Consider the following 18555-nt stretch of genomic DNA (forward strand, 5'->3'; position numbering starts at 1 on the left):
CAGTTTGGGAAGGTTCCTCAAAGACAAGCTGGCATGCCTGGGTCAGGACATGGCTGCCTGCCTGTCCTGCAAGAGAGACGTCAAAGGGGACAAACAAACGGTAACTATCGGCTGATGTGCTTCTTACTTGTGGGAGGTTTTCACTGATGCAGCTGATACTATGAGTCTTCACACGTTAGCTGCAAACTTTCACACACAACTCCCACAACCTTCTTAGTGTATTTGCTAAAAATATCTCCACCGATGCGAATCTGGAGTAGTTCTACATTCGGAGAATTAATTTGCATTTTATTAGCTTTTCAGCCTTTTTATTTTTTTATGAGCTCATGAATTACAGCATGCATTTACAGTACCACGCAATGTATATGAATTTACTGCATTTAATTTCAATTTGGTTTTTTTTAAAACGAATGTTTTGTAAGTGTGACTCAAACATTTATAAAAAGTGTCATGTATCTAGTTATGTTTCCTACTGCTTTGTCCCAGCAAGCCATCTCTACTCAGCCCTAACCTGTTGATCTTTAATTCAACTGTTCACTTGTAAGATTCATAGTGTGGTCAAAAGGTCATGGCGTTACTTTTTGCTCTGCCTCTCCTGCCTTTATTGCGATTCATGATTTTATCTCAGAATTAATGGCTGTAATAGAATTAATTGTATTGGTCCGACTAGCAGTTAAAGTCTTTATTCATGTATTCACTCTCAAACTGTCGCCCTGTGTGCCTAGTGGGTCTGTTATCTGTTAGTATCATGTCATCTTTGGCAGTTGTATGTTGTGAATAGTTCAGGGTACTTTGGTTGCTTCTGAATCACCCCGATTTATCTTTTTCCAGGTCAGAAAAGGGAAATGGGGGCAGCACAGGGATTGCCATTATTTATTCCGCAGACTTGTTTGTCATCAAGCCATGTTTAACGTTGGCGACGAGCATTTCCACTTAACCTTTCACTTCGTTTTAGGCATCTTGGTGGAGTAAGAATAGCGTATAGTAGCTAACGTTAATTTGCCTTTGTACTGGCAGTCATGCAGCAGAGTGGATCTGAATTGCCTAGGGGACTCAGTAGAATGGGTGCTTTTAATCTGAAACTCGCTTCATTATTAAAATGCAGTCTTCTACCAAAGTCCTCCGAGACTCGGTGGAATAATATTTGTTTAGGATGAATAATAAAAGGAGTAAATGGGCTTGAGTGGAGCGTGACGGGACCAGCCCTCCCGCTCATCTTCCTCTCCCCTCCCCTCTGCTCTGTTTGATTTATGATCATGCGTCTCCATTTATTGAGCTTTGAACAGAAGATGGCATCATGGCACTATAGCCCACTAACATGGCATATGAATCACTGGCCTGCCTACCAGACACCGGGCCTCTCTCTCGCTCTCTCTCTGTGTCACAACAAGGCTGTTTCTTGTGAGGGATGGGCAAAGCTAGCCCCAGGGACACACCTGTATTTCACCCCCTCTTCTTTATCCTCTCCTTCCCCACATTTGTTTATTTGGGCTAGGATTGGGTGTCTCTGCTGGTGAAGCGCAAGACTTCTTCTTTGATTTGAGCGGTGTTTCATCTGCAAAGGGGACTGAGCTCTGTATATAATGAATCCATTGGAGCGTTAAAGGGAGATGGAGACAGTGTTTAGTGTTTATTTTGCAGCCTGACAGAGCTGAGCTGTTTTTTTATGTGAGTGTTTACACCCAACATTTGGACAAAACAAGCATACGAATATGACACAAATGAGACTGAATAATATTTAGTGTTTACAAGTGCCAAAAAGGGGGGCTAAAATCTTGCATGATAAGTGTGAGTGATTACAGCCAACCAATGAGCATAGAGGCCTCAGTATGCTTCAAACTAAGTGCTTGTTGGGTTGTTTAACAGTGTCTAGAACCGCCATCATGCCTCCATTACACAGCGATTGGCCTGTTGTGTGGACTTGTAAGTAGCTTGTATTGAAACTTCTCTTTAATAGAATTTTCACATACTAATTTTTCACGTGAAAATTAAGTGCAACACCTAAAATGCCTTTTAAGAAGAGATTTTCGAAAGTGAGTTCTATTGCCCATTCGTCGCCTTGTGACATCAGAAATGATGAAGACATCATTTTCGGAGAGAAAAATCTGGGAGGTTGTGGGATGCAGCTCTTTTGGAACTCTTTTGTGGCTCAGTGGTAGAATAGGTTCGTCCTTCATTCAGAGGATCGGGGATGGTCTTAAAATTTTGTCATAATAAAGCCAGTTTGGAAAAACAAGTTGAGTGAGTAAGTAATACCCTCTGCAATGTGCTATACATGTCACGTTTTATTCTAGTATGAGGCCATAGTTAACATTCCTGCCCCGTTACCCCCCACTGGCTCAGAGCCTCACTTTTTTGAGTCAGCCATTCCTCTGTGTGTGGAGGTAACAAGCCAGAACAGTCTGCATTGTACTGATGCTATTGAGAGACTGGACACTGATACAGCCCCCGGCCTCTCCATTCAGCTCTCTGGAAGTTACACTGAGGTCACATGGAGCCGAAAAAGGAGGGGAAGAACCAGAGGAAGAGGAATGGGGATATCTGGATGCAAAATGGACAGAGGGAAGCAGGATGTGAAAGTAGAGATGTAGGAAGACCAGCGCTGATGAAAAGAGACGGACAGTGAGAGAGGACACAGTTGCCAGGGGAAGAATTCACCTCTATTTGCACAAGCCAAGTGGCCAGACTGTCCGCAAGTGATTGATATGCAAAACAAGCTGGCAGTGTGCACTTTTTCTCTGCTTACGCTCTCAGAACGGCGCGGCGGAGGATCAGTGGCTCAATCCCCATCAAAGCCCACTCCGCCTCAGAGGCATAGGTGTACTCAACACTGAGGCTTCTGACCCGGGCCTAGCAGGGAGGCGGGCAGCAGTGGACTCTAAATAGAGAGCAAGATAGAAGGAGGAGAAAAGTTAAAGAGGGGATTGACCAACCGGAATCAGAGGTGAACGGAGATAAAGATATCCAAGACGATCAAGTCAACTATTCAGTTCTGTCACGGATATTTTCTCGGCTTCGGTCACATTTTATAACCACACACCATCTCTGGAGCCGTCATGCCAGCATCAAGGGGAGGCAGGCTGCGTAGGAAGGGCTGCTCGCTGGCACGGAGAACCCAGCGGCAGGCCACAGCAGCATGGAGGCTGCTCTACAGACTGCTCTTCATGGTGAGCAGAGGATCAGGAGAACGAGTGGATATTTAGGGGTTAACAATGGTTCTGCTGTAATGTTTTTGAAGGGGTCTATGAAAAGAGATGACAGAAAAAAGTCAATACTCAACTGTGTTTTTGGTGTCACTGCTCCTGAAAGTGTGTCGATACATGAAGGCTTTATGGATTAATATTGATACAGATTCTTTTCAAAATAAGGTTAAGTCTGTATAGGTTTAGCTTATATTTCTTTGACTAGTTTGGAATGAAATTGAGTGGATTTATAGAAATATGAAATGGCACTTGACAGGAAAGGAACAGCATTTTGTGATGGAACCCTTTTGCTTTGACATCAAGGCAGCAAGCAGACATATTGTACATGTGTGTCAGGCAGTTAACTAAAAATGACTTCTGCCTGCTGGACACGAAGGAAACCGAGTAGACAGAGACAAAATGACTCAACAGCCTTTCACTTCATTTTCTTGTTGGTTTTTTTTACCTGCAAAGGTTGACATAGACCTCTTTTCTAAATTGACTTAAGGGCATACATGGCGAGAAGAGATAGAAACAAAATCCAGAGCTGTCAGCTGTCAGAGAGAAAAACCTGAATAGGAATCCGCAGCAGCGCTGTCGGATCTCAAGTCTTTCCCGGCGCTGCTGGGCTTTTTCTCCCGCCTCCGACGGCTCCTGTCCTCAGCTCTTAATTGGTTATTTGGGCTAGCTGTCAGCCTGTGTTGGGGGGATTGTTGTGAGGCAATTGCAATTTCTGAGTCATGGCTGTTTGTGTGTGTGTGTACCCCCCCACCCCCACCTCTCCTTGTCACGCTCCAATGCAGGTGTTTAGTGTTGATGAAAATCTTACCCGGTTTGGTAGCTCTGTGAGAGGTAAAACTGAGTTTCCATGTGTGCACAGAGTCAAATTGAGCATGTACTCTCTTTTCTTCACCAGCTCTGTGGCTCCTCCATCATCGCATTTGTGTGCGCATGAGACGAACATGAGCCCACATCCTACCAACGCGTGGGTGTGATTAGAATTAACTCGGCACTTGAGTGGCGTTGTGTGCTTCCCGGACAGGCCTCTGCTTTCCTCTGGGCGTCTGTAGTTGAAATAAACGACATATAGGACGGTTATCTCTCCCCGACTGGAGCTACTAGTGCGCTGTCTGATGAATATGTTGCTCTGATATCCTTAACCTCTGTGTTGCCTTCAAGCAATCTCTCCTGTCCACCTGCCTGTCGCTGTATGCAGTTCTCCCAGAGTGTCTGTCAGTAAATGAAGGCTGACTGGCTCTGTCTGTGGCAGCATCATCAGTGTCTAAACTATTTGGCCATCCTTAATGGAATAGTGTGTGCCAGCAGATGCAGTTACATGGCTGCCATATTTAGGTTCCTTATGTATTCCTTCCAAAAGAAAAGGAATTCATAAAGTTGGACATCAACAGAATAAATGTTGGCAAAAATATTGTTTACCATTATGTTACACTTTGAAGTCAATTATTCTTGGCAAAAACACATATTGTACTCCAATGAGAGAGAGTAGCACTTTTATACTAAATATAATAGTAATAAATCTACATCTCAATTATAATTGTAATAAGGCCTCTTTGGCCATTCTAGCAGGATGGCAATGTTTTTTGGTACATTACCTTAAATATCTCAACAACTATTGCATATCATTTTGTACAGACATTCATGGCCCCCTCTGGATGAATCGTCACAACATTTCAATTCATTCAATTCTTTGGTTTATGACCAAATATCCGCAAAGCTATACAATATACTAGGTGCTAATTCACAAATGCTAACATGCTAAACATCAACATGTTAGCATTGTCATTGTGAGCATGGCAGCACTCTGATGTTAGCATCTAACTCAAAGCACCGCTGGGCCTGAGTCCAGTCTCCCAGAGCTGCTAGTGTGGCTGTAGACCCATGTTGACCATTAATGGAGCCGGAGGTTTATTGTCAGTGTTTGTTAACATACAGTACGTACAGGTATGTCCGTTGGGAGTATATGTGAGTGTGTCGTGGGCTCTCCAATCAGAACATCTCTCCACCAACGCAGAGGGAGACGTCAAGTCCCATCATAATTATCATCCCACATTCAAAGAGCTCCAGAGTGGAGCGCTGCTGTGGGCGGTGGATCACTTGAAAGAGGCTTAGTCCAGACATACATAGAGGACATAGAGAGGCATTTCCCCCCTTCTGTCTCTCATTTAGTCTGTCCCTCTCTCTCTCAGTCTATATTGCAGCGTTGGAGGGCCGTCTCTGGAGTGACCATGCTGTAATGAGCTAGCTGATGAGTCGCAGGCTTATTAATAGAAGCCTCGATTGTCTGTGGGCTCCCTAGGAGTGGATGGGGGGAGGGGGGTCATGGGTGGCAGCTCACACTAGTTTCGTGGCTGAATGACGGAGACGAGCTTTCGCACGCCGCTCAGAAAGTGTGTACGTGTGCGTATCGATGCCTGCGGTGTCGGAATGAAGGGGTGTATCGATCCAAGTGTGTTGCTGTACAGTCTGTAGTAGTGAGCTGAACTGGAATGCTTGCTCATGCGATGCCCCACACATACACACAGAAGAAGGCGTAGAGTGCTGAGCAGCTGTTTTGCCTGCCATTGCTGCCTTCCCACTGTGCTCTGTTGCTGTGCAGCGGATTGGAACCTGCTATTACTGGCACTTACCAGCCTCCGCTGATTCTAGTGACTGGCCACAAATTATAATTCTATATTGTTTGGAATAAGGACGGCTGGTCATCATGAGGCTATTTTTAGCAGAGAAATCGCATCACAATTGATCGCTTGCTTACTACAGTCTAGCAAAGCTTGGTGCATTTGACGAAGTAGTGCTTGAGTAGCTTGTTAGGTAAGAAAGTAGAATGGATTTTTATTGTGTAGGAACATTTACTGTAGTACTTGAAAAGCAAGCCCCATGCAGTGGCAACCACGGTGTAATATAGAGAGAAGGGAGAGGTTTTTCCCTCTCTGCTTATTTTTTTTATGTCCCAGGGAATAGAACAGAGAGGCTGGTAATGGTTCATTTTCTGCCACAGTTGCTCACAGACTACAAAGTCTTACCCGCCACAGGCAAGATTTCGCAGTAAGGTGCCTACAGCAGATGTTAATTTCCCGACCCCAGGCAATACAGTCCAATAAAGCGATGCGGATTAGCTGTTTCTGTTGAACACCTCTGTAAATGGTATGACGCTGAGTGGTTCATGGGGTTCCACCTATCAGAGAAGCACAAAGCAGGCTGAAGGAAACCACTTTTTGTGAATGAGCCGAGGTTTTATCGGCTAAATTTTGGAAAATTAGATGCTTCTAACCCCCCTCCTCCACTCCACAATACAAACTATTAGAAACTAATACAAGACCTCTTGGGATCTTCGTGCATGTCAAATTTTCTGGAGTTGACACAAAGCTGCATAGCTGTCCGTTATGGGTTTAGAAGAATATTATAATGTGATATAATACTATCTTCTGGGATATCCACTAAGTCTTTCAGAAGCACTGTAAAGTCCTTGATGCAAAGCCAATTAACATAGACTGCATAGCTAAATCTCCACAACGCTCATAGTATACCCAGGAGAATCACTGGCCATGATCAGTGTAGAATTATATACATCATTATTTTATACAGCTGCCGTATGGAGTTGAAATCATTACTGTTGAATAGTGAGGTAAAAGTTTAGATTTTTCATTCTAAAAGATCCTTGAGAACATGTTCTGTGCAGATACATGTGTGTGTGTGTGTGTGTGTATGCATGCAATGCAGTTTCTATAAACAAGTGTGATCCTCAGTTTATCCAGCTGACTGTTATAATCCCTCGGCCGTCTAACCTAAATACACCCCACTCTCTCTGTCGCCCCCTACAGAGCGTGGACACAGTGTGCACTCTCTACCAGTCCTTCCAGGAAGGGACGGGCCCAGGCTCTGGGGGTTTGATGGACAACACCAAGGAACCTCCAGTGAGGCAGGGAGGGGAGTTGGGGTCGGGTCCTACGCAAGAGGCTACCCTGCTCAGACCTTGCCCCAAGCATATGAGTGCCACTGAGAGGTTACGCAAGGTCATCCAGGAGCTGGTGGACACAGAGAAGTCCTATGTCAAGGTGAGCCCGCACAGCTTTTTCACCGCTGTCATATTAAAATTTCTTATAAGCTAACATAAATATTTGATCAAACTCCATTTGAAACCTGTTCCACTGTCCCATTTATTTTATTTCTCAGTAATAAAATTATATTCTTTTTATGCCTCAGTGCCAGATGTGGCCAGAGGCATTGTGTTTTTGGATTGTTCGTCTATCTGTCCATCAGGTCCATTTGCCTGGAGGGAATAATTTCAAATTTGGCATAAACGTCCACCTGGACTCAAGAATGGACTGATAAGATTTTGGTAGTCAAAAGTCCCTGTGACCTCACAAAACACATTTTTGGCAATAAAACAGGAATAGATTAGCAAATTATGAAAATTTCACAAAAATATCTAATTTGGAAAAATGTTGAAGTGATGATATTTTGGACAGACATGGATACAGATTGCAAATTGACTGGTTGGCAGAGGAATACAACCGTGAGGCGGTAATAGTTTTCTTTTTTCTACAAAGACAGAAAAGCATCATGTCTTTTGAAACTAACTCCTGGCTGGACTCCTTGTGTTTTTTTATTGGACAAATTATTATTCAAAATATAATAAGCTTTATCGCTGGCAGCTGCCAAGCCCTTAAAGGAAGTATAAAACTTGTCTGCTTTTTTGTCGAGAATGTTATTAATTTTACCATCTAACTCTCATGCCTGTATGATAAATATGAAGCCCATCAATTAACACCTTGTATATATTTAGTTTCATCTGTTCACACTAAGTTTTTTTTTGTGTAAAGAAATAACATGCCAATTAGTGATGGTGATTATAGATGGATTGTATTTCCTTTGGACAGAGCTAGGCTACCTGTTTCCACCAGTTTACGGTCTTAATGCTAAGCTAAATTAACAGGCTGATGATTCCGGCTACATATTTGACAAACAACTATGAGGGTGATATCAATCGAAGTCTCAGCAAGAAAGTGAATAACGGTATTTCTCACAATTCTGAACTTTTCCTTTTTAACTATAATAATTGACATGGGACATAGAAACAAGAAGAAATGAGACCGAAGTTGTTTATTTCACAGTTAGAGCCCCTCCACCTCTCCTCCTCCTCCTGTCTAGCCTTATTTATCTTCTCCCTGCCCAATCATTCTGCTGCCCTCATGTTTTCCAATATGACCTTTTCCTCCCTGACGCACATCAAGGAGCCACATTCATGATCTTTATGACTCTACACTTGTCATATCTGGCATTTTTCCCCTTTCTCCTTTATCACCTCATTTTTCAGTAAGTCTTTTTCTCCGCACACCCCTCCTCTTCAACTTGCTGTTGATTTTTATTTAATTGAGTGAGGAGATTGTCTCACTCAGGCCTGCTCGCCTGTATACATGCACCACTTGAGACCAAGGTAGTTTGGGGGGAGGAGGAGGAGGAGGAGGAGGAGGAGGAGGAGGCTCATAAATCAACCTAATGAGAATATCTCCGCTGATACCAAGACAGGCTACAGCCACATTAAAGTAGTGTGGGTGAGGAAGGAAGATAGAGGGAGAAGATGGAGGAAAGGGGTGAGGGACTGTGGGAAGGAGACAATTGGAGGTTATAAATGGATAATTAAGTAGTGATTTGATGATGAAAGGGATTTTAAAGGACAGTCAGATGAAGCGATAATGTTAACTATTGCTGTTTGATTCCTTGTCTCTGACCTTCCTCTATTTATTTATTTTCACAGGACCTGGCCTGTTTGTTCGAGATCTACCTGAAACCCCTGCAGAATGAAACCTTCCTCACACTGGACGAGGTAGGGTGTGTGTGTGTGTGTGTGTGTGTGTGTTATAGTGTGTGAAGTATGATAAATATTATGAAGGGGTGTAGCGTCCAGAGGCATGCCCTGGGAGGTTTAGAGGCTGTTTAATACCCAGCGGTGACGTCGATGGACTCTGCTAGGCTATATCTCCCTCATTACCACTGTGACTGGCTGGAGGACAAATTAGCATTCCCATACACTGACCTTCCAGCGCCACACTGGGAGGCCAGACCAATAAAGGCTAGGTTAAAAGTAAACCAATCCTTTAAGCAATCACCTCAGATTCACACAACACAGTATAGCTTCCCCCCCTCCAAACACCTAGGATTAAGCTGCTAGTGTGTTCCTGTGGCAACATGTGATAGTAGCTGCAGCATGGCAACGACCTTCGTATTGCCGTTTCCATCCTTGTGTGCAGCTCTATGTCACTGTGACCTCAAACACAGGACGACTCTCACAAGACACACTAGTCAATAGGTCACTGAGCAGTGGGGCAAATTAAAAGGCCATTATGGGACAGAGGGCCGTGTCCAGACACAAAGTGGACAAGAGCATGTTAGCTCCCAAACGGCTTTTAATGAAGGGAAGTGTTGACCCCGGGTGTGCGTGACGGAGAGGCTGTGTTAGACAGTAGAAGTTTGTTCATGTGTGCGCTGCATTTCTAGCAGGGCTGTAGCTTTTCCCTTTGACAAAGATGGAGCCATCAGATTGGAGGTTTTATAACACTTCAGGTTGTCCGTCTGACTGACTGACTTATGAATTACAAGCCATCTTGGCTCTTCTTTTCTTGTAGCCTCATATTTCTACCTTCTCCCCCTCCCACTCCTTTCTCTGCAATTTTCCTGTCATTCATCCTTATCCATCACCTTCCCACAATTCGATCCTCCCTTCTACCCCAATTCTCCTCAGATGGAGAGTCTGTTTGGCAGCCTGCCAGAGATGTTGGACTTCCAGAGGGTCTTTCTACAGACCCTGGAGGAGAGGATCGCCTCCTCGCCCGACTTCAGCACTCTGGAGACCCCCTCACAGTTCAAGGTGAGATACATACACAGTAACATATCACCTTATTGATTAAATGTCCAAAGCTTCAGTATGGATTTCATGAGTATGAGTATACAGAACAACATTGTCCTTATACCAGGCAGATTTAATCCACTATTCCAAAGAATGGTATGATCTTTGAGACGGTAGCATCCCTGGATGATTTATAGCCTTGACATGAAAAGGTGTGCTGTCTATTGATCGAAGAGACGGTTCACGGGTCGGATTGTGAGCCGCTGAAAGCTAGTGAACTCCAGAGGTTAGGCGAGAGGGAGAGGACAGAGTGGTTCGGTCATGACTTCACATGTTCGCACTCTTTCATCCCCTTCCTCTGTACTCATTTGGCTTTATGTAACATCACTCTCTCGCCATCTGTGTGTAACACTCAGCCCCCCGCCTTTGTTTTTTCTCTCACACCCTCTCGGTTCACAGAAGCTGCTGTTCTCTCTCGGGGGATCCTTCCTCTACTATGCTGACCACTTCAAGCTCTACAGCGGCTTCTGTGCCAACCACATCAAGGTCCAGAAGGTCCTGGAGAGAGGTACAATACACACCTAAACACATGAAGAATTCATGACAGCCTGTATACACTCTTACCACAAAACGTGAAATCTGCAGACACATACTAATTCAAAATGTCCCACACTCCTGCTAAATTCAGCATTGTTGCACCTATGTTGCATCAGAGACGCCTCTTGGCACTCACTGTTGAAGGTTTGGCCTTGTCCTTTGGGAAACAAATCAATTATGTACGAAAGTAAATGTCAGGGTGAAACGGTGGATAAAAGTGAGGTGGGTGATGCCCTTTCCATCTCCATCATCATGAGAAAACACGCACACAAAATCCACAGTTTGATTTTGTGAATTACGGTTTCTAAACATTCAAAGCTGTTTTAGAAGCAAATGACGTTTAAACAAATACAACATTTATTAATACACAGAGTTTGGATAACCTTGTCCACATGGACTGTTAAAACCTAACAACAGAGCCCTAAAAATCCCCAGCGTGTGAGAGAGCAGACATTTTCAAGTTGATTTATGCTGTTACGACACCGGCCTTTTCTGCCACTGTTTGGGAACGCTGCCCAGTGCAGAGAGAAATGTAAGGAGATTGGGTTTGTTGCCAACATTGGGTGGGGATGGGGTGGGCAAATTGCCCCCCAGTGCTGCTTAAATCTGCCCCATTACTACAATTGCATGGGATATTCCTCGAAGTAAGCAACAGGATGGCTATTTAATAGGATTAGCGGAAGAAAAACACTCAGAAATAGTCCCTGATGGGTAAGAATTACCTAGAGGAGAATAAAGTGTGGTAAATACGGTTATCAAAGCAATGCTGATGCATGAAAGAGTTTTCTGCGACATGGAATATTTAAGTTCATGAAAATGATGTTTAATCATGTATTAATGCCACCATCGGATATAGTAAGATATCAGATAGATCAAACTTTATATAAGTTTATATATATATACATATATATATATATATATATATATATATATATATATAGATAGATAGATATAGATATATATATGCATAGTGATTATTCTTAAGTCCTGAAGTCTGTGGCCCGAACCAACTCAGTGCAAAATGGCTCCAAGTGAAGGGAATAGATACCCGATTCAAAGTACTCTACCCACAGGGTTCATGAACCCTATTCTTTAACCGAAGCTTTAAATGGTATGGTGAACTGTATTATAGTTGGTGCACACAAGCTAATATTAGAACAACATGTAGCGCAATAATTGCACAGTACAGATAAGAGTAGCCAAGTCTAACAAGGGTGATTGTTGTACATTCCACACACAGAGTATATAGTTGACTCAGTGTGGTCACAACCAGCTGATCCAAGGGCACACAGAAGAAATCTGTGGGAGTTTGTCAAAGTAATTATATGCCAGTCTCTGCCATTATCATCACCCACCCTCCCCTTCCCATCATGCCAAGGGCCCCGGGTTGCCTTAGTTTCTCTGTTTATTTGTCGACTCGTTAATTGCCTGCCAATTACTCTGGGAGGTGTCGATGCAGCTGCCTGTCTGTGGCTGGGAGTGCTATAATTAATACTTTAATGACCCCCCTCTGTAAGCGTCGTAGAAGCATACTGCTCGGGGAAAAAATGTCATCACCTTTACAGAAGGCTCAGTCATTCTGTGTTATACCTGTCATTTCACACACTGCTTTTGGCTTCGCTGCAAACTAAGGAGTCCCAACTTGATCATTTTCGCCAGACAGCTTCAGTATTTAAGTAACTTATCACAGCTCTCCTAGATTTACGAAAACGGCTTGTCTTCTATGTATTATTGTACTCAGAGGTGATAGGCTTAGTATAACAGATGCATTAGCAGATGTTTACATCCAAATACTGCAGTGGTCATGGCAGGCTGGAGAAGCCTACACTACCCCCTGCTGGAGGCAGCTTAATGCACCATGATTCTGCTCTGGCCTGCGCAGAATGATTATTTCAAATCTGAGTTTGGCTTACAATGTAGCTAAGCATCTCTCTCACTATGCATGCACAAGACCATCAGTGCATCAGGAAACGCAAACACCAAAAACCAAGACAGTCAACTACTGAAAGATTCATATTAATCAGTATGCGTGTGTTTTTCAGCTAAGACGGATCAGGCCTTCAAGGAATTCCTGGATGCGAGGAACCCCACCAAGCAGCACTCGTCCACCCTGGAGTCCTACCTGATTAAACCGGTGCAGAGGGTGCTCAAGTATCCCCTGCTGCTCAGGGAGCTGGTCTCCCTCACTGACGCTGACAGCGAGGAGCACTACCACCTTACCCGTAAGGAGACATATACACATATATTTGCACACACGCATACACACAGACATACACATTGGGTGGGTGTGCTATAAATATGGGCCATATTCACACTTGTCATTTCAGTGTCTTGTTGTCATGCTGTCATGTCTGCGAGCATTAAGTGACAGATCTTTGAACAGAAGAGATGGCATTTTTCTCATGCACAATGCACACACAATGTGCAAATAAAACCTGCTACTGTAATGCATTGCATCTACATATACAGTCAATAATTGATCCCTATCAACACTTCATTCTGTTCTTGTGCATGCAGAAGCTCAGAAAGCAATGGAGAAGGTGGCCAGCCACATCAATGAGATGCAGAAGCTCTACGAGGATTACGGCTCCGTGTTTGATCAGCTAGTTGCCGAGCAGACTGGCCACGATAAAGAGGTAGATACACATTCCAGAATCAGATTTATAATCATCAAGCACAGTAAATGTATTTAAAGTTGCCTTGGCGACAGTTGTACATTGATTTCCCAGGACACCTGGTGTAAAAATGAAATACTTATCACAATCAGTTTAAACCTCAACCCCCCTGTAGTGATAGTTCAACCCCGTGAACTATCACTACATCAGAGTGGGGCTGTTCAGCTGCCGATGTTGTTTACGCTGTTTTCTGTGCATTGCCTCGCGGGATCCAATACATTTATAAATTTATGGAATATTTAGTTGGAAACCACTGCAGTATAAATATCCAAAGTGAATGCTAAATAATGTTGTCTAGGGTACTGTATGTTTTCAACGTATTTAACAGCTTGCTTGAAAATCAGCTTTCACATTGTGTACAAACAGTAGTTTTTATTTGTCTGTGGAACATCATTCTTAGACATGGATACTTCGTATCACACAACAGTATGCTCCTTCAAAAGAGTCTGTCCCTCTGCTGTTTCCCTAATCAGTCTCATGTGTGTCTCTTTCAGGTCACAGAGATTTCTATGGGAGAGTTTCTCATGCATTCCTCAGTGGTCTGGCTCAACCCGCATTCGTCATTGGGTCGCATGAGGAAGGACCCAGAAATGACCGTGTTTGGTGAGTCTACGCTCCTCTCCCGCCGCTATTGCGTTTGTATTCTGGGAAAATGTTGCTTTCCTTAGTCATAACTTCCACCCCGCTAGACTCCAAGGGTTTCTGGAAATCAATAATTTGACTAGTACACCTATTAAACTCCACACAGTGTTTTGTATCAATGGCTTTGGGTATAGATGACAACGTAGAAGACCAATTTGTATTTTTGCAGCTTAAGTTTAATCAGTACAAACCAAGTGTATTTCCTGTGGAGCCGCACAGAACTGTGTCTGCAATAACACTCAAACACATTTCAGTGAATCTCAATATTCCGAGCTGTGGCGTTGATATGTGCTTTAAGGCTTCAAGCTGGCATCTAAAATGCTTCTGTGGGTTGCACTCCTCCAGTCGCTTTCCCCAAGAGGCATTCGCAGTCAAAACTAAGACGCTGATTTGTTCTCTCTCACCAGTGTTCAAGAAAGCGGTGATATTGGTCTACAGGGAAAACAACAAGCTGAAGAAGAAGATGGTAAGCATTGTTTCTGTTGCAATCATTTACTATTGCATGCCAGCAAATGGTGCCTTGGTTTTTGAAACTTAGCATTTTTCTCTTCTCTCCCATGTGGCGTCCTCTATGTGATGACCAGACCAGCTCTCGTTCAGCACTTTCTCATGGAGATGCAGACCCCTTTAAGTTCCGTTGGCTCATACCGCTTTCTTCGCTGCAGGTCAGATTGGGAAATACTGCAGGTAAGAGGCTGGCACACTGCCACAGTATCCCTCTAAATCACTCACAAAGTACGTCGACTAAATCTTTTTGTTCTCTCTCTTTCCCCCTTCATATCTCCCCACACAAAACCCCTAAGCTCATTTCCCTTGCCCACGCACACGCACACGCACACCTCTTCTGGCATCTATACTCAGCTCCCTCCCTCCTTGTCTCATTCTGAAACCGTAAACCATATTTGGACTGTGTGATTAAAAGCCTCCCCCTTTATTTCCTCACTCTCCCAGGAGCAGGCACAGAAAGCAGCTGTATCTGGGAGCTGATTCACTCCAGGTCTGAAGTGGAAGGTAGACCAGAGACAGTCTTCCAGCTGTGTAGCAGGTCAGAGATTAAACTTTCAGGTGGAATCAGTGATGATTAAAGCTGGTATGAATTCATGGATTCAGTAGCCTTTTTTACCCATTACACAAACCAGAATTAGGGTATTAGAGGTTGCAAACAAGCCAACAATTTAGCCAGATTATCTAACCCACTTTATTTTGAGGCAAAATCAGTTAAGGTAAAGTAAGCCACTATTTAATCAATAACCATCTGTTTCACAGTTTGACAGAAGTATGATACATGTTTTTTGATTGGTATCATCTCCATCTAATGTTCATATCTCCCAACATGTTGAACTATACCTGTAATGATTTATAATACTTGTACAGCAGACAATGTATATGTCCCCTATTCATATAGCATTTTTTAAATATTTAGTTCAATAACTTAATCTCTTTTGATATCATGGTCCCCAATTTAGCATTTTTCCCCATGAATCCTTTATTTGTTCCTTCTGTTGTTGTCGTAGCATTTAACAATAACTGTCTACATGGGGATAATAGTTGGAGTAAAGCCTGTGACCCAATTGCTAAGTCTTGTGACACCTTGCGAAATTGGGATCACTCCTTATGAATTACATCACCCATTTCACTTGGGACACAACGGAACTTTCTCCAATCCCCTTAATCTATATTTAGCTTCTGAAATCAAGTTAACATACTCTGTGCTCATGTTTCTATTCTGTGTCCTCCTCAGTGTGCCAGAGAACAAGGTCAACATTATCAAGGTGATCCGCTCCATCCTCCGGGAGAACGTGAGGAGGAACATGAGGAGCGAGGAAACGCTAGAGAGGAGCTGTAAGGAGCGACTGGTCCCCATGCGCAGCACCTTGCCCTCCTCCGTCAAGCTAGGTGAGCGTTCACAAACACTATTATGGAAAAGAATTCAGTTTTTTATGCAGCTGATATTTCTTTCAATTATAGATCTAAAGATAAAACTTGACATTTGTTCCAAGTACCGGCCACTGCCTCCTGGGAAGTTTCCTTATAAAAACATGTCCACATAGGGCAGGTCTGGTAGTTAGCCTTTAAAAATCATCATCTGTGTAATGCTAAGTATGAAATTCCTTAAGGAGATAATCGTATCTCATTTTTTAGGTCATGAAATGCTAGAGGGGCTGAGTGTTTCGCTCGGATAAGAGTGGCATTTCTGACTTCCATCTCCACATTCGTTCCCAGGTTCCACTAGGGCTTCCTGGTTGTGTAAACAGCCACTTGGAGATCTCTCCGCCCAGGCTGGGAATCCCAAGCTGGGGCCGGACTCGGACGAGGGGAGTTTGAGCAGTGGAACCTACAGTTTGTCTGGGGCTCCTCCACTGTGCACCTCCTCTGAGTCGCATATCCTCCCTGTCCAGCAGAACTGGTCCCAGACACCTGGATCAAACTCAAAACCCCGCTCTGCCTCTGCTGTTAAAGAGTCTGATATTTTAAGCGACGAGGATGATGACGGTTTTAGTGAAGGGGGCACAAGGAGGGGCAGTGGAGACAGCAGTTCCCCAACTAGCGCCATTGAGGCTCAGTTCCTCCAGCTTAAACTATCGGAGGATGCTGCCCCGGCTCCCTGTGTTCAACCCGAGAGAGTGGGGGACACTCCGGAGACCCAACCCAAACTGATGCGCGGACACTTCGGTGCTGTTAAGAGGAAAACCAACAGTTTCAGGAAGAGCCAGGGTGCACTGTTGAACATGAAAGCGCACAGCAGGTCACTTGACAGCCAGACGGACCCAGCATCACCGTCAGGGGTCGTGGACCTCAACGCGTTGCTGGAGAGAGAGTTCAGCGTCCAAAGTCTGACTTCTGTAGTGAATGAAGACTGTTTCTACGACCCAGCTGAGGGCTGTGACACAGATGCTGGGAATGCCACCTCCTCATAGGGGACTAGATGGATAGAGTAGGACTATACTGTACCAGGGCCAATAGTAAAGGGTCATAAAGTTAAAATGCTAACCAAAGCCCATGCGCCATAAGAGGGGAAACCAGGCTCTACCAGTGTGGCTTTTGCCTCAACTCGGAATTTGATTAAGTTAGCCATGCACCTGCCTGCTTAAAGTTAGGTGTAAGTTATCTGATCTGATGGAAGCCTATTGGCTGACAGACTTCTGTCTGAGTCATTGATAATATATACAATGAAACCACCAAGTACTGATGCGTTGCAGCCATTTCCTCAGCTCTCTGAGCTTTGCTTCCTCCCAACAAACCGTCTGAGTGATGTATTCCACCCTATTTTCCCCTTCAGCTCAAGCTGATCAGCAGTTTTTATTCAGTTTTTGACCATGTCTATGGAGAATGGGGAGAATGGCCTCAGTCTGTCAACCTAAAGTAAAAAGTCCACATTGCATATAGAGTCATATAGAGATACTGAGGTTCCTGGAGGCAACCACACTGGTGCTTAAGCACTGTTTGCCAGGCGGCAGGCTTTCACACATAGGCCATGGGTTCTGGGTTGGTATAGTTTTCATTTGTATTTGGTGGCACAGAACCAAACACTGTCAGGTCCCCACTCATTGTAAATTTGCGAATTTTATGAAATGAAAAGAGGCACTGAGTGAAGGCTATTACATGATAATAACATCCACCCAAAGAGCTGTGGCGGTCGTGTCAGACTTCCTGAAAATAGATGATGTTACAAACAGGAAGGACACTAACTTTCAAAACCAAGCCTTTTTGCTGTATTTTGTGCACTAAAGTACAATGTTTGCCTATATATTTGAAATATTTTTTATCTGTACAGGTTTTAATGTTATTAATGCTGTTTTTTATTTATTAATAGGTTTGACTATGTACAGTATAGCTTGGCAAACTTACTTTTTGAGTGAAGGCTTGAACTGTTAACTAAAGATTTGATCCATTACTAAATACAAAAGATGCAATACAGCTTGACTTTTTTTCCCGCTTCATTTTAAATGTTGCTTACTGGATTTTGGTAGTCTTTCCCTTAAAATTGCAATTTCTAGTATATCCTTTGGAATGTACAAGAGTTTTGAGGTCTGGCTGCTTAATTGAATGAGTTAAACGGCAATACTGTTTAAAACCCAATTTTTCTTTTAATGTTTGTGTCCTGTATATATAATCTTTTCTATCTTTGGAACATGTATGTAGTCTCTCATACATTCTTGACACTGTACAGGTAAGACAAAAGGCAGGAATTGGCAATAAATGCGGCTGATATTTTTGTAAAATCTTTTGTTTTCCATAGCATAAAGAATGTGTTGAGGTAATATAAGGAGGCAAACCAACATGACATTCTTTACCTTCTCAACTCAACTTTACCATGCCTTTAATGCTAGCATACCAATGAATGTGAATGCCCCATTCTTATGGAATTGTTTTATAAATAAAAGTTTTATCTGTGAATGGAGCCTGGTGATCAATGCTTTCAACTTAACCTTCAAAGTCTGTCAGCTCAGTTTGTATTGTTCTATATGTTCCAATGACCGGTAAAGCAGCGCTGGGAAGTGAGTGTCTTATCTCAGGCTTGGTCCCTGCAGCTTGAATTTCCACCAGTCCCTGATTAGCTGTCATAAGAAATGCAGATATATGAAGAAAAGGT

General features: G+C 43.4%; 1 protein-coding gene across 3 annotated transcripts in view; it reads left to right on the forward strand.

Moving 5' to 3' along the window:
• tiam2a (TIAM Rac1 associated GEF 2a) overlaps positions 1-18351 on the forward strand; it is a 67567-nt gene extending 49216 nt beyond the window's left edge. For all 3 annotated transcript variants that reach the window (XM_054614103.1, XM_054614104.1, XM_054614105.1), the window contains exons 16-27: positions 7022-7255; positions 8959-9027; positions 9943-10068; positions 10507-10615; positions 12687-12866; positions 13162-13280; positions 13814-13922; positions 14369-14427; positions 14546-14648; positions 14913-15006; positions 15703-15857; positions 16185-18351. In XM_054614103.1, coding sequence (XP_054470078.1) covers positions 7022-7255; positions 8959-9027; positions 9943-10068; positions 10507-10615; positions 12687-12866; positions 13162-13280; positions 13814-13922; positions 14369-14427; positions 14546-14648; positions 14913-15006; positions 15703-15857; positions 16185-16879 — 2052 coding nt within the window. In that variant the 3' untranslated portion in view covers positions 16880-18351. The remainder of the gene's footprint in view (positions 1-7021; positions 7256-8958; positions 9028-9942; positions 10069-10506; positions 10616-12686; positions 12867-13161; positions 13281-13813; positions 13923-14368; positions 14428-14545; positions 14649-14912; positions 15007-15702; positions 15858-16184) is intronic.
• The last annotated feature ends 204 nt before the right edge of the window (positions 18352-18555 follow it).

This window comes from Anoplopoma fimbria, chromosome 15, assembly GCF_027596085.1.
Source record: "Anoplopoma fimbria isolate UVic2021 breed Golden Eagle Sablefish chromosome 15, Afim_UVic_2022, whole genome shotgun sequence".
NCBI lineage: Eukaryota > Metazoa > Chordata > Actinopteri > Perciformes > Anoplopomatidae > Anoplopoma > Anoplopoma fimbria.